Raw genomic sequence first — 12,601 nt, 5'->3', positions numbered from 1 at the left:
TGATCTGCATTATTTTATATAGTAATTAGAATAAATTATTTATATATCCCCCGTCAGCAAAGAATCTTTAGCTTAAATGAGCTCACTGCCTCCTTAAAATGCCAAGTGAATTCCCTTCTAGAAATCCAGGAATGTCTTCTCAGGAAGTCTGCTTGGAAGCAGGAGACTGCATCCGTTTTCCTCACATACAAAGTCTTCTTTTCCATTACCCTTACCTCCCTGCTGCAAGACATTTGCACCCATATGACTGGAATCTAACCTGTTGCAGCAGATGAAGACATCCTGACTGGATATTCTTCCCTGAATACAACTGGACTTCTTTGTTGGTTTACTTGTGGGTTTGGGGTTATTTTATACTTCCTGAGTTTGGGAAAAGCTGAATTTTCCTTGTTTATTTTTAGATTTTTATTGTGTCATTGTTGGAAACTGAGAGTTCAGTTAATTTCTCCCTATGTAATAGAATCATGAAATCAGCTAGGTTGGAAAAGACCTTTAGGATCACCAAGTCTAACCATTGTCTCAGGTCTGCTAATCGTATCACTGAGGGCCTCATCTGCGTGGGTTTTGAGCACCTAATAATGCAGCATCACCTCAGGAAATTCAGCTGATCAACTCTGTGTGCTGATGAGTGTATTAAATATAGATTTGAGACCTCCTCATTGCACCATCTCTACTGAAAGTATTGTATGTTATGAGAAAATGTGATCTTGCTGTCCTGGGTCACCTCTGAATTTCACATCGCTTGCCAAAGGATAACAAAGTCTTTTAGAACTAAGTTCTTCCCTTTCCCTTTCTTTTCCTTTTCTGTATTCGGTGATGTCCATCAGGAGCTGTTGAATTGGTTTCAATCAGTTATTTCTCCTCACTCACAGCATTTTAACTGAGGGCAGAATCCAAATGATGACATTGACTGCATCTAACTTATTTCCATTGCAGTCTTACGCTTTCTGTGGGCCTTTAAGTGTTATTCCTCTGAGCCGAGGGTAAAAGATCCTTTAACTCTGATTGTTATTAGATCATTTGTATTTATTCCCAAATTACTTCCCTGTTTCCATGTCCTTGTGCTGTTGTAGCTGGACAGCTGGCCGGTAACTCATCGGTGGAGATGTATCGGCAAGTGCTTTTGTCAGGCTGCCGCTGTGTGGAGCTGGACTGCTGGAAAGGACGAACAGCTGAGGAAGAGCCGGTCATTACACACGGATTCACTATGACAACTGAGATATCCTTCAAGGTACGGCTGTGCAGCTCACTGATCTCTGCAGCTGGGGAGGTTTCTTCCGTGTAAAATGCATCATAAATACATTGCTAGGCCATAACTGCATAGGTGGAAGGGAATAGAAATGTGGTATTTTGAGAGGTTTCAGAACATGTGCAGAATCATAGGAGGAGAAGAGTTGCAGGATTTGGACCTTGCACGGGAAAAGGTTCTTGGTCATTCTGGCAGCCAGAGGAAAAAGGATTATATGGTGTGATTGTGCCATCCGGGGCTGGGCTCAGTGCTCAGGTCCATACTGCTGTGCACGTCCCTTCAGTAAATCTCACAGGGAGAGGAACAGGGCAGAGCACAGCCAGGGCTGAAAGACCTGGTATTGCCACCACAACTGGTTTTACACAGTGTAAAATGGGTCTGTGGATGCATCTGGAGCCAGGAGGATGGGGAGGAAGGACTGGTTTGTGTTACAGCTCTATAGAATGCAGCAGGGAGGAGAGCTGAGACGAGGGCCACAAGCATTTGAGCAGCAGGAAGCAGTGCATCGGTGTACTCTTTCTCTGTTCTCTGCCTGGTAGGTGGGCGTGGGGGACAGAAGTGCTGAACTGAGGCAGGAAACAGCAGCTATCGTGGAAAACTCTTCAATTTGCAAGCCTTTAAGTTCCTGTGAGCAGAGAAGAGGCTACTCATGCCCAGATGGGCAGGTCCCTCCCACAGGGTCCAGACACTCAGCATTATAGTCCCAGTTTAAGAAATGAGTAGCAGTGTGTGCAGTGTTACCCTTATCCCTGATAGATGGGATCGGATCTGAAGCACTGAAGGATGAAAAGGAAAAAAATAGTATCTTTGGAGATTGCAAGGGAATATCTGTGTCATCAAAACCCTAAATATATCATCTGTATTACTGAATTCCACCTTCCATTTCCTTTCTCTATAATGAAAGGTAGGTACTATACCCTTAGCAGTAACTTTAAATTCTTATCTTCCTTAAAGATGCTTTTGATCCAGAGTGCTAGAGGGGCATGATGGAGGTGTTCTCTTATACTAAGATTGGTACTCAGCACAGCTTATAATGATAATCAGGACATCATTTTTCAAGTGTGAAGAAATTATTCTTCATCTGAGACACTAACTTACTATGGAATTATATTTCTAGACTTGCCTGTGTGCAAGATGATGTGGAAAACAATGATAATGGCTGAATTTGGTAATGTTATAGGTGTTAAGAGTGGCTTCTCTGCTAGCTACAGCTTTGAAGCATGTCTCCCACACTTGAAGCATGAGTTGTTGGGGGGTTTCTTTTGTCTTCCTTTAGGGAAAAAAGCAAACACCACTGCCACTGCAGACAGAACACCACGTTTTACTCACACCAGAACACTCTATTTCAGTTTGTTTTCTCTGACTCTTCACTGATGGAGTTAATCACAGGAAAGCATCAAACAACCTTCTTGCACATTTGTTTTTTGCTTTCCAGTTCTGTTTATGTGAAGGCAATTGTGTTTATAGGCACAGAATTTGGCTGCTGAAAGCCCTTTAATTAAGGAAGATAGCTCTCAGCTCCTTTGGTCATGAGCAGGAATTTAAAACAAAGTTAATCTGATTCTTAAAAGGATCAGGTGCAGGAATGAGGATTATCCCTGGTTACTTGGATGTGTGACCCTAGACACTGTGTCTGCAGGATTGATATTGGGAAGTATTTTGAACCTACGCAGGAATATTTCATCTGTCACTTCAGGGCAAGTGTTTTTTCCTCCACACAGAGAAATGTATTGACTGCTGGTTTCTTTGCAACACTCCAAGTGTGCTGCTTGGCTGAGGAGGAGCAGAATGATAGTGAAATAATGTCAGAAGCATGTGAATCAATACAGAGTGATCACTGGGTCTTGAATGCTGATTCATTTATCAGCTCACGCTTTTGGCGTGACCACGGCACACAATGCTTCTGTTTGGTCTGTCAGTTTTCGCTGCCTCAGATGGGCTTTCTGGAGCATGGAGACAGAAGCAATATATACTCCCCTTCCTTATGTTGATGGGGGTTTTGTGGGCTTTTCTGTTTGATTGGTTTTTATCCTGCTTCATGGCATACAGAAAGCAGTAAGGTTTTTCTCAGCTGCAGATGTTGAGCTGCTGCCAGGGTGAGATATTATGGGGAACCAACAGTATTTTCCATGCCATAACCAGGAATCTGTGTGTGTGCACTTTATATATACCTGGGAGATGTGGTTCAGGTGGGTCGTTCTGCAGCTGGAGTCAGATATGCAACTTACCAGGTTGTTCTTCTCTGACCATAGAGCATTTGCGTTTACATTTGAACACAGTGCAAGGCGCAATCACCAGCACCCCTGCTTCTCCACTGAACCAATGAGTGAGCTTCTCATTCTTAGATTTCATCCGTGTAATCCTGATTTTACTCCTCCAGGTTATTTTCCTCAGGCATGCTGGATTTCATCTCTTTTTTGCAGTTGAGATGGCAGTTGAAAATAAATGTATTGTTTTACTCCACAGCTTGAGCGGTGTGTAGGAGCAAGAGAGGCATCAGGACTGCTTTTCAGCAGTACATATTATATCCAGCCTCGTGTGTTCTTAAGTCTGCATGATCCTCCATAACCAAGGGGTGGGTACCAGCACTAATGGTCTGGGTTGAGCATCAAGTTGGGAGGACTCAATATCTGCAACCCAATTCTCAGCCCTGCTGTTCCCTTGCCATGTCAAAATTGCCTGAGATGCTTTTGGCAATCCCACTGCTTCTGGAGAGCATTAGGGTGATACAAGCTCTGAGTGATTTAGTGGAGCTGTAAAGAAAGTGTGAAGCAGGAATCATTCCATCGTGCATTCTCCCATAAGAACTGCATCTGTGAAACTGCAGCTTTCTGCCTGCCTTCATCCAGCCTTCTGCATCATTTACTGTTCTTCCAATAACTGCTTTGCCTTTCTTTGAAGACTAGGAGTGCTCTTAGGTGAAGTGCCTGGTTAGTTATAGGTGAAGTATTTAAATATCTGATAATTGCAGTTATTAAATGTAGTCATTCACCACCTGTGTGTGCTGAGCTAGTTTCTCATCTTACAAGAGAGACTACAACAAGTTGGGCATGAGCTGTGTTTGATTCTAATTGCATGAAGACTTTAACTTTTGTTTGTATCCTAGCTCATAGCAGCAAATCTTGAGATGGCTTTTGCTGTCCTTCCAGCCTTGGATTCTGCAACCCAGCATCAGAAGACTGTACCAGAAGCTCAGCTTTCATGTTAGGAAGTGGATTTCCTACTGTTACGCGTGAACCTTTACAAGTATAGAAAATGACCAAAAGGAATCCCTTGTTTGAGGAGGCTTGTTTGAAATTAATCTTTTAGGGTTTGCCCCTCCTTATGGTTTGGGAGGGAGCAGGCTTCTGGGTTCTTACAAGCTCCAGCATTTGACAGCAATGGCTATGGGAAGTCTTCAGTGTTCCATAAGTTCTTTTGAAAAAAGATTTGTGTTTCAATAGGGAAACACTGAGTCATTTGTGTCTGGAAGTGCATTACTGTGTTGTGCACCCCACTAAAATTAGTGTTACCAGAGGATTTCTTTACTAGGTTCACAGTTGTCGGGTTCCATCAGAGCTGAAAGGAAACTCATGTAGAAGTTTCAGTTTCTGAGCCCTCTGTTTGATAATTACTCTGCAGCCAACTCTTTCAACCAAGTAATGTTTTTTCTGTCTTTTGCCTTAAAGGGATTTCTCTCATCAAAAAAGAGCAAACTAAAACTTACGAGATTAACAAAGGGGTTTATGGATACGTGCTCGTGCTGATGATGTTTAGAAGAGATGCATTTGTCAGAGCATGCTTATTATTATGCAAAATAGTTCATGAAAGTCATAGCTTCAGGCATGGAACGGTTCCCCACAAAGACTGTTTTATATTTAAACTATTGATTTAGGCAGACATAAGTCATTCCTTGAGAAATGCAGTGCTTGAGGCTCATCAGCCAGTTTGGAGATTTGATTACAGTTCAGGTTGAAGTATTTGGTTGCTGCAAAAGCACATTCCAGAGCTTTCTGGGATGTTTAGAACAGAAGAGCTGATTTCAGGCAGTTCGGGTACGATTTCAGACCTCTTTGGGTCTTTTCTGTCGTCAGGGACCAGCATCCTGTTTCTTTAAAGACATGAATTTGTAACTGTATGTATTTTGGTTCTTTAGGAAGTAATAGAAGCTATTGCTGAATGTGCATTTAAGACATCGCCCTTTCCAATCCTCCTTTCCTTTGAAAATCACGTGGATTCGTAAGTAATTACCATGTTTTCCTGTATGGTGCTATATTCATTGTAAGGCCTGAACAGAATAATGTATGCACTTGGGGTAGTTTTATTGAATGACATGACTAACAGCTTTTAGTCCAGAAAACCCTCTATCAGCCTTTGTAACCAAGATGATCAGAACGAATCGGGCATGTTCTTAAAAGCCTTCCTGAATTACAGCCCTTCATAGGAAAGAGTTTGAATAATTGTGAGACAAACTGTGTAAACTTTACAGTGTCAGTATGTTCTGCTCTACCAGTACTTCATCAGAGAAAAAGAAACTATTTCACCTCCTTACGACCCTATTCTTTGCTGTAAGCAAATTCTGTGAACAGAATTTGATCTGTTTCTTGTGTGCTAGATGTAGAGGCCAAAACCATAGATCAACTAGGAATCCAAGATAGGTGCTGTGGATGGCCAGGAACCGTCCTGTTGCTGCCAGAAAATACCCATTTGCTTGAGCTGTTTTCTTTCCCTTTCCTTTTGTTGTTACAAAAGAAAAGGACAATTTTTCTTGGTAAAAAAGAAGAAATAAGTGAGAATATTTCTAAATTTATCCCATTGATCTATTTGTTACTGTTGTTATTTTAGCTCTTATTTTTCTTAAGTTTGACATTAACTTTGGTTTTGATTATAGAGACCGCGTAGCTCAAAATGGGGTGACACTGATTCATTTCAATTGCCTTTTCCCCTTACGTTTTCTGCTGTGAAAACGTTATCAGTAATTCTGGGGCCAGTATGGACTGAGAAGCCTTAATGTGGAATAAAAAGTAATCTTTGGGGCAGCTCTGATTTAACACAAATCAGAAAAGATGGTGGCAGTTCTGTTTCCTGAAGAGGAAAAAGGGCGAGTGCTAACTGCTTTTCCATTGGTTTAGGAAGAACATGCTCATAAGGCAAGGAACTGGGAGAAGCAGCCATGAAGGAATGTTTGTAAGAACAGATGTGACAAAACTGAACAAACATTATATAGGTAGAAAAGGTTAAAATCTGAGAGCTGGCCTACACTGCCTGTACACTACCTGTATATACAGATGTGGTGCTTAGGGACATGATGTAGTGGTGGACTCGGCAGTGGTAGGTTTATCGTTGGACTTGATGATCTTAAGGGTTTTTTCCCCCCATGTGATTCTATACCTTACAGTAGAAGTTTACCTTTTGTGGGCAAATCTGTTATTGCCCTGCACACATTTAAAGGCCACATGGTTATGATTCAAACTGCTACCTGTTAAATCCTGTTTAGTTAGTCCTTTCTTCCTCTGAAAGACCACACAGATACTGTATGTATTTAGTTTCTTTCTTTAATCAGTCCACTCCTTTTTGGTGTAAGTTCTGTCACTTTGGACTTGCTTATTCCCACATACTGCTGTAGGGTTTAACACAAATTGCTCTTCTCAAGAGTTTCCAAATGCAACCTCTGGTCTTTAGAACTGAAGATCTCAACCATCATTCTTCAGTACATTAGATTTTGTATTCATTCTTCCATATTTGTTAAAACATACATTCACCGTGTTACTGTAATGCAGAGAAAAAGCAGCATGCAATTTATTTTAACCATAAGGGTTACATTTTTCCCCTTTCAGAGTCATTAAGACACCTTCAGCTATTCCAGGGTTGATCTGTTCTATTTTAGGAAAGTAAAGAAGTTAAAAGGTATAAGATAAATTCCTGTCAGATGTTATGTACAAAAGTGGCTTTAAAGCTGTAAGATGAAACCATGTCAAAATTAAAGGTGCTGTGGTACTGCAGGAATTTGTCAAAGAAGGAACGGAGTTACTGCTGTGTTGCTCTGATCTTTACAGTTTGCCCCACAGAAACCACTGGACCTTTCTCTCCGGAGAACTCCAGTGATGGATTAATGAATTATCCCAAAGTGTATTATTTGATGTCCTTTTCCATGCATGGCTATGACAGAGGTTTTTAGCAAAGCAAGTTTGCAAAACCAGTATCAAGTATTTTCTCTTTCTGAGGCTTTATTGCTATTATTTGCTGCAGCAGTAAATCATCGGATTTAATGTGTGTGATTTCTAATTTTGCTTTGGCTTAGAATAATTTCTAGTTATTTTACCAACTGCTACAATTATCCCTTCATTTCTTCACTGGTTGCTAGAGAAATCTGCAATTAGTCATGCCACTCACAGAAACCTTCACTTAATTTCATGGAATGTTCCTTTTGTCTCTTCATTTACTTGGAATGTTGTTTTTCTCCTAGATCTTAAAGATGGACTTTCCCCAAAGCATTAACAAAAATGACAACTGCTTTTATAGAATTGCTGTCTAACAAATCTTATGATAGCAATTCCTACTTTGGAGTGACCGATTTTTCCTTCCAGTTTTCAGGTTCCTAGAGTCAGTATTCATGTGTGAAATGTTGGTCCTTTTGGCTTCGGTTTAAACCAAAAGATGGTTTAAGCCCATGTTCTGTATGCATGGCTTTTAAAACAGACTGTGTTTATCAGAGGTAAATAAGTTTCAGATCACCACCATAGACATGACACCACCGGACTTAAAATGTAGCTTTTCTTCTTTCTGGTTCTTTTTGCCCACATAGGGAACAAATCAGCAATGAGCACACGGTGTTAATCAACTCGTTTTGCTTTCTTTCAATGCTTTTCCTTGAAGGACTCCTCTATAATACCTTTATAGCATATGAAGAATTTTGGTTTACTATAACTGCACTATGTAGTGTGTTCATTCTTGCTTGGTTTTATACATTAAAAAGTTTAGAAAAAGGGGAAAGCATATAACTTTTAGACTAGATCCAACTTTACGTGTGCCATCATTTATATTGACATCGAAACGTGAACACTGCAAAAAGCAAGAACTTAGAAAAGCTGTGGTTCTATAAAAAAGAATAGGAAGGTTCCCTGAAAATCTTACAAAGACCTCAAGAAGACCTTGACGTTGAAATTGGGCTTGCAGGAAGATAAGCAATCTGCAAATCTGAAAGCAGACACTCTGTAATTACAAATGCACTGATGATATAGCAAAAAGGTTAAGTGATCCTTGAGCAGTATCCATATAAGATTGCTTCCAAGATTAAATTTAATTACAGTTATTCATATTGCTGGTTTCTTGCTGGAATTGTTATTTCAGACATTAACAGGGGTTTTATCACTTTCTTCCTCCACTCAAAATTATTTTAGACTCTTCTGGGAAGCATCTGTGTTTTTGTCTTAGGCAGAAGAAGTATCTCTGCAGAAGTGCCAATAACATAGTGTTAGGAGCAGTAGTGCCAAAGCGTGTCTCTGATTGACCTTCATAGCAGGCATAATGCAAACACAGTAAAACAAAGTACAAGCAATACATTAATGGCAATGAAAACATTTCTTAATACTCTTTTTGTATTTCCATACCTCCAGGTGTCTCCTTTACCCTGGCACATTTGGGGGGACACATATAATTAGTCTTTGTGCTCCTCATCCATGTCTGCACAGTAAAAACCATAAAGCAGATAATGTCAGCTCTTTTCAGGCAATCAGTTTTCATTACGATACATGAATGCTGAGAGAATTTCCAATAATAGTAGATCTGGAGCAGGAAATACCTGGTTTTTGTTTCATAACACAAATGGGGAAATATGTTGGTGTACAAAAGTTGCTATTTCAATCTGTTGCCCTGGTTCATCATTTTGAAAGAAGAGAAAATAAATGGAAACATATTCCATTTTTTTTAAGACTATAACAGCAATACTTTATGTATATTATTACTAAAGAGCTTTCTCTTGAAACAATACATATATATATAACAATGCATATATATAAGAAAAAGAGAAAGAACACAAAATCCTAGCACTCAGTTAAATGCTGGTACACCTAATATGTTTTATTCCCTCTTAGGAGCTGTCAAAAATGCCTGTGCATATAGTCCAGCTCATAGCAATAAGTAATTTTGTAATGTCAAGTCTTTCCTACATTTGCCTTGCCTACTACTGGAAGAGTCATTTTATTGTATCAAAACCCATTAGTTTTTCACATCATTTTCTGTTTCCTCCTTCGCCCCCGGGATGCGGTGACACTGGAATTTATGTGCTAACCCCAAATACTGTCGCATTACATTTTTCTCTTTTGCAAACCTGAAAGTTCTCACTGTGCTCCTGCAGGCAAACAGGTAATTACACCTAGAAGAGCAGAAGCATTTGTTCTAGCTGTGGAGATAGTTTGAAAATGACTACATTTAACTCTTGCATGTTTTCTTCAGATCCCTATCAAGAGTTCCTTTTGGAGTCAGTGTGCCCATTTAAAGGTGCCGATGTTGCATCTAATAACTACGACTTCAATAGTAGAGCTTTCTTGATTCAGAGATGTCCCTTGAACTTTCTGGGTTCTAAGAGCATGGGCCTATTCCAAATACACACTGGTGGAAAAAACTGGACTGAAATTCACCATAATGACCCCTTGACCTATCACAAATACCCAGTCTGGTTGCTTGCTGGAGTGAGGTACCTTTATTTTCCTTGGTAGCTAGTGGTTAGAAATAGCTAAAACGTGATTTATTCTTCCCATCGCCTTCTCCCTTGTGGGTTCTTAGTTCCACTCCTTTGCTTGTCTTAATCTTAATTTTCCATCCTCAACTGAAAGTGGCTTTTAGCTTTTTTGGTGAATGGCCTGTATGCAAATGCAAGCCTTCACGAAATGCTGCAGTGATTTAAACTGCATGCAGCACTTGCAAGGCTTTGTGGAGTAATTTAAAGCCTCCTTGCACTATATTTTGTCAGTGACTGAGCTAATGACTGGTTCACCCCGGATCTGCTTCAGGGGTCATCCAGAATGCTGATCTTGGGGAAATTACATTTCCTGATTCAAATGTCACCCAGCCTTTTTGTCAGCTCTGGTTTAGCCTTGCTGACCCCAGCAAGAGCTGCAGTACAGGAGCTCACTTGGTAGCTAACAACAAACTGGACACAGCAGTTGTTGTACTCCTAGTTTGCGAGAGAAATGAGCACTCCTTTTTTCCTATACACCCAGCTCTAGTTTGTCATGAAAAAGAGCTCCATGGTAACAAAACTGCTTATACCATTTGTGTAGCTTCAGTGATATGCAGATCATCATTAACAGTAGTTGAGGAAGTTATATTAAGCGATAGAAACCTGTCCTTTAATCGAGCCTCCTCCAAAGAGTATCAAAAAGGGAAACTTTTGAAGATAGCTAAGCTCAGATACTGCAGATTTTAAAGGGACACATATAACAAAACTACACATAGAATCATGGAATCAAGGAAAGATTTGGGTTGGAAGGGACCTTAAAGCTTATTTAGTTCCAAACCCCTGCGATGGGCAAGGACACCCTCCACTAGAGCAGCTTGCTCCAAGCCCCTGTGTCCAGCCTGGCCTTGGACACTGCCAGGGATGGGGCAGCCACAGCTTCTCTGGGCACCCTGTGCCAGCGCCTCAGCACCCTCACAGGGAAGAGCTTCTGCCTAAGAGCTCATCTCAATCTCTGCTCCATCAGTTGAAAGCCATTGCCCCTTGTCCTGTTACAACATGCCCTTGTAAAAAGTCCCTCTCCAGATTTCTTGTAGGCAAGAAAAGTCACCTAGGATTATAGAGAAAGCGCCTGTAGCACTAAGCTGCATTTTAAAATGATTTGAGTGGTATTTCTGAGCAGTATAACCTACCTTCAGTCCTAAAACTCCCATCACTGATATGCAGGAAGGATTTAATTCTTAGGTTGCATTTGGGGAAAACTGATTATAAATAGAGTTTACTGAGGTTCGGTTTACTTCGACAGGATGTGACAGAAACCAGTGCAGTAAATTACTGTGGTAAAATTTGACACTCTCTCTGATTTGAAATAAAGATTTTAAAGTTTTAAAGAAGGAATCTGACCACATCCCCAGACCACCTGAAATGGTTAGTGAGCAGCTTGTTATTGCATCTAGATCCCCACTGAGAAGGCTGTCATGATGTGTTCCTCCCAGTTACATGCACATGAGTGCACTATGTAATTACATGCATATAAAATGTAGTTGTGTCCAAATTGACATAACACACCTTAGCAGAGGCACAGTTACATCTCAGCTCTGACTTCTGCAGTGAGGATATGTCAGGGTGAGTGAACTGGTGAGGGCAGTGGGTGCTTCATCATGGAGCGCAATGCAGAGGCGCAGCTCCGGGTAGGGCTGTGGCTGTATGGGCTGTCACACTGCACAGGCTCAGCACCCACCTCGCACAGGCTTACAGAGAGGATGGGAAAACACGCTGTGTTTTGGCAGAAAATCTGCAGTAAAACTGACTGCACTTCAGAAATGTGCAGTGAAACTGGCTGCTTCTGTACCAGTGCCTGTAACTGATGCAGCTTTGCGGGTTGTGAGACCCAAGTAATGCCTTCTGCCCCTTCTTCTGTATAGCTGTGCCTTATAGACAGGGTGATGGCTATACACTTGGCTTGGCAAATTTAACAGACACCTGCACAGGAGACTGCTGTCTGTGTAACCATTTTGGATATTATGCCTTAGGCCAGGTATGACAAAAAGAGAACAAAATCCAAATGGGGTTCCATGTGCGTGTGTGAAGAATGCCAGCCATGTGTATAAAGTAAAGTAAGGAGAAAAAAGTTTCTACTTTATATCAAAACGTTGCCTGAAAGAAGCAAACTCATCTAATGGTTATTTCCCTAAAGGTAACAGCTCAGCCTCCTTTTTTAGTTTTCTACTAAGTGCACGGGAAAGCAGACCTCAGTGTTAAAAGTTCAATTTCACTATGACTCAATTGATTAGTGCCTTTACTTCATGTATGATCCTTTTGCTAAGGTCTATCAGAGAAATAAAAATTATCACATGATATATGTAGGTCTCCGCAAAATTCACAGCAATTGGATCAGTAAATTATGTCTAGTTTAGAGATATGAGATATTCCATTACTGCTGCTTTCACTCTGTAGCATTAATAGGACTCATTCTCTATTTCTTTTCTCCCTTCAGCCCTAAACAACAGGCAAAAATGGCAGAGTACTGCAGATTAATATTTGGAGATGCATTGCTTATGGATCCCTTGGAAAAATACCCGGTAATACGGTTTGGTATTTATCAGCTCACAAATACCTGTGTGAATTTTATTTGTTTCAGCCCTGTGACATTCTTCATAGACAGCCTTTCAAAACAGAGTCTAAAGTAGGGGGTT

General features: G+C 40.7%; 1 protein-coding gene across 6 annotated transcripts in view; it reads left to right on the top strand.

Moving 5' to 3' along the window:
• Positions 1-12,601, top strand: part of PLCB1 (phospholipase C beta 1) — a 249,505-nt gene that overhangs the window by 136,848 nt on the left and 100,056 nt on the right. For all 6 annotated transcript variants that reach the window (XM_065682353.1, XM_065682352.1, XM_065682354.1 and 3 more), the window contains exons 9-11: positions 1,074-1,231; positions 5,385-5,467; positions 12,403-12,487. In XM_065682353.1, the coding sequence (XP_065538425.1) occupies positions 1,074-1,231; positions 5,385-5,467; positions 12,403-12,487 (326 nt within the window). The remainder of the gene's footprint in view (positions 1-1,073; positions 1,232-5,384; positions 5,468-12,402; positions 12,488-12,601) is intronic.

This window comes from Lathamus discolor, chromosome 5 (assembly GCF_037157495.1).
Source record: "Lathamus discolor isolate bLatDis1 chromosome 5, bLatDis1.hap1, whole genome shotgun sequence".
In the NCBI taxonomy this organism is placed as follows: Eukaryota; Metazoa; Chordata; class Aves; order Psittaciformes; family Psittacidae; genus Lathamus; species Lathamus discolor.
The sequence above is the reverse complement of the archived record's forward strand: the minus strand, read 5'-3'. Positions and strand labels throughout refer to the sequence as shown.